Here is a 1,029-nt window from a genome sequence, read left to right as displayed (position 1 = left end):
AGCAGGTACAAATCAACTGATTGTTCATCATTACAATTAACATATTGTGAAAATGAGTGCAGGCCACATAACTGACCATTCTATCTGGCCAACAGGCAGCAGGATGCTTGGGTGATCAGATAGATGGTTCACAAATGGTTTGCAGATTACACTCCTTTAGTGACAACCAGAGTCATGCGTAAATGGATTAAATACAAAAATGTCAACCTTCTTTTTGGGGATGAAGGTTATATTAGCTTAACATCGGTATCGGCCAGTGTTGGTCCTTTTTTAGCATATCGATATTGGTCCAATAAGTAAAACTAGGCCGATATAAACATCCAATATTGATTTCCTACTTATTATAGTTTGTTTCTGTTTTGGGAGGGGAAATCCGTTTGATCGTGATAGTGACGCTGTGCAGTCAGGAATAACTGAAGTAGAGAGCTATGTCAGCGGTCTGGTCATTATTTACAGTATCAAAAAAGACAAAGTATGTTTGTGAGGGCATGTGTATGTGTGTATATACAATTTGTGTGTTTGTGAAATATCGATTGGATATCAGAAGAAATTTTCACATCAATGCATCCAAACTTATAAATATGTTCACTTCTGCACTCAAGACTTTGTTGGGGCCCATTTTAGAATAAATTACTGCATCAGTCAGCATGGTATGGAGGTGATCAGCCTGTGGCACTGGCATTATTTGATAACTGTCCCCACAACTATATAAAAGTAAACCTGGTTATGTATGTGTTTGCGCACACACTCGAGCCCAAGAATCCTGATCAAGAAGCCCAATCCATTAATAAAATTAAAAAAGTTCCCCATTAGATTGTTCTGTAGAACTTACAGGCTTATGATCGATGAAGGCCAAGCTGCATTCTTTAACGGTGTGGCGAACCACTTTTGAACCACGGCCACGGCCAACTTTGTAAGCAGTTGGAGGAAGCAAGGCTGGCAGCTGCCTCAGGGCAAGTTCCCCAACAGCATCTGTATGAAGACACAGGTATCAATATAAGGGCTGGGTAAAAAAAAATAAAAAAAAAA

At 39.5% G+C, this 1,029-nt stretch overlaps 1 protein-coding gene across 1 annotated transcript in view; it reads right to left on the bottom strand.

Moving 5' to 3' along the window:
• Positions 1-903: 903 nt before the first annotated feature.
• Positions 904-1,029, bottom strand: part of LOC106511981 (uncharacterized) — a gene marked incomplete at both ends in the record, with an annotated part of 1,593 nt that continues 1,467 nt past the window's right edge. The window contains 1 exon segment of the mRNA XM_014000689.1: positions 904-972. Coding sequence (XP_013856143.1) covers positions 904-972 — 69 coding nt within the window.

This window comes from Austrofundulus limnaeus, unplaced genomic scaffold (genome assembly GCF_001266775.1).
Source record: "Austrofundulus limnaeus strain Quisiro unplaced genomic scaffold, Austrofundulus_limnaeus-1.0 Scaffold3748, whole genome shotgun sequence".
NCBI lineage: Eukaryota > Metazoa > Chordata > Actinopteri > Cyprinodontiformes > Rivulidae > Austrofundulus > Austrofundulus limnaeus.
The sequence above is the reverse complement of the archived record's forward strand: the minus strand, read 5'-3'. Positions and strand labels throughout refer to the sequence as shown.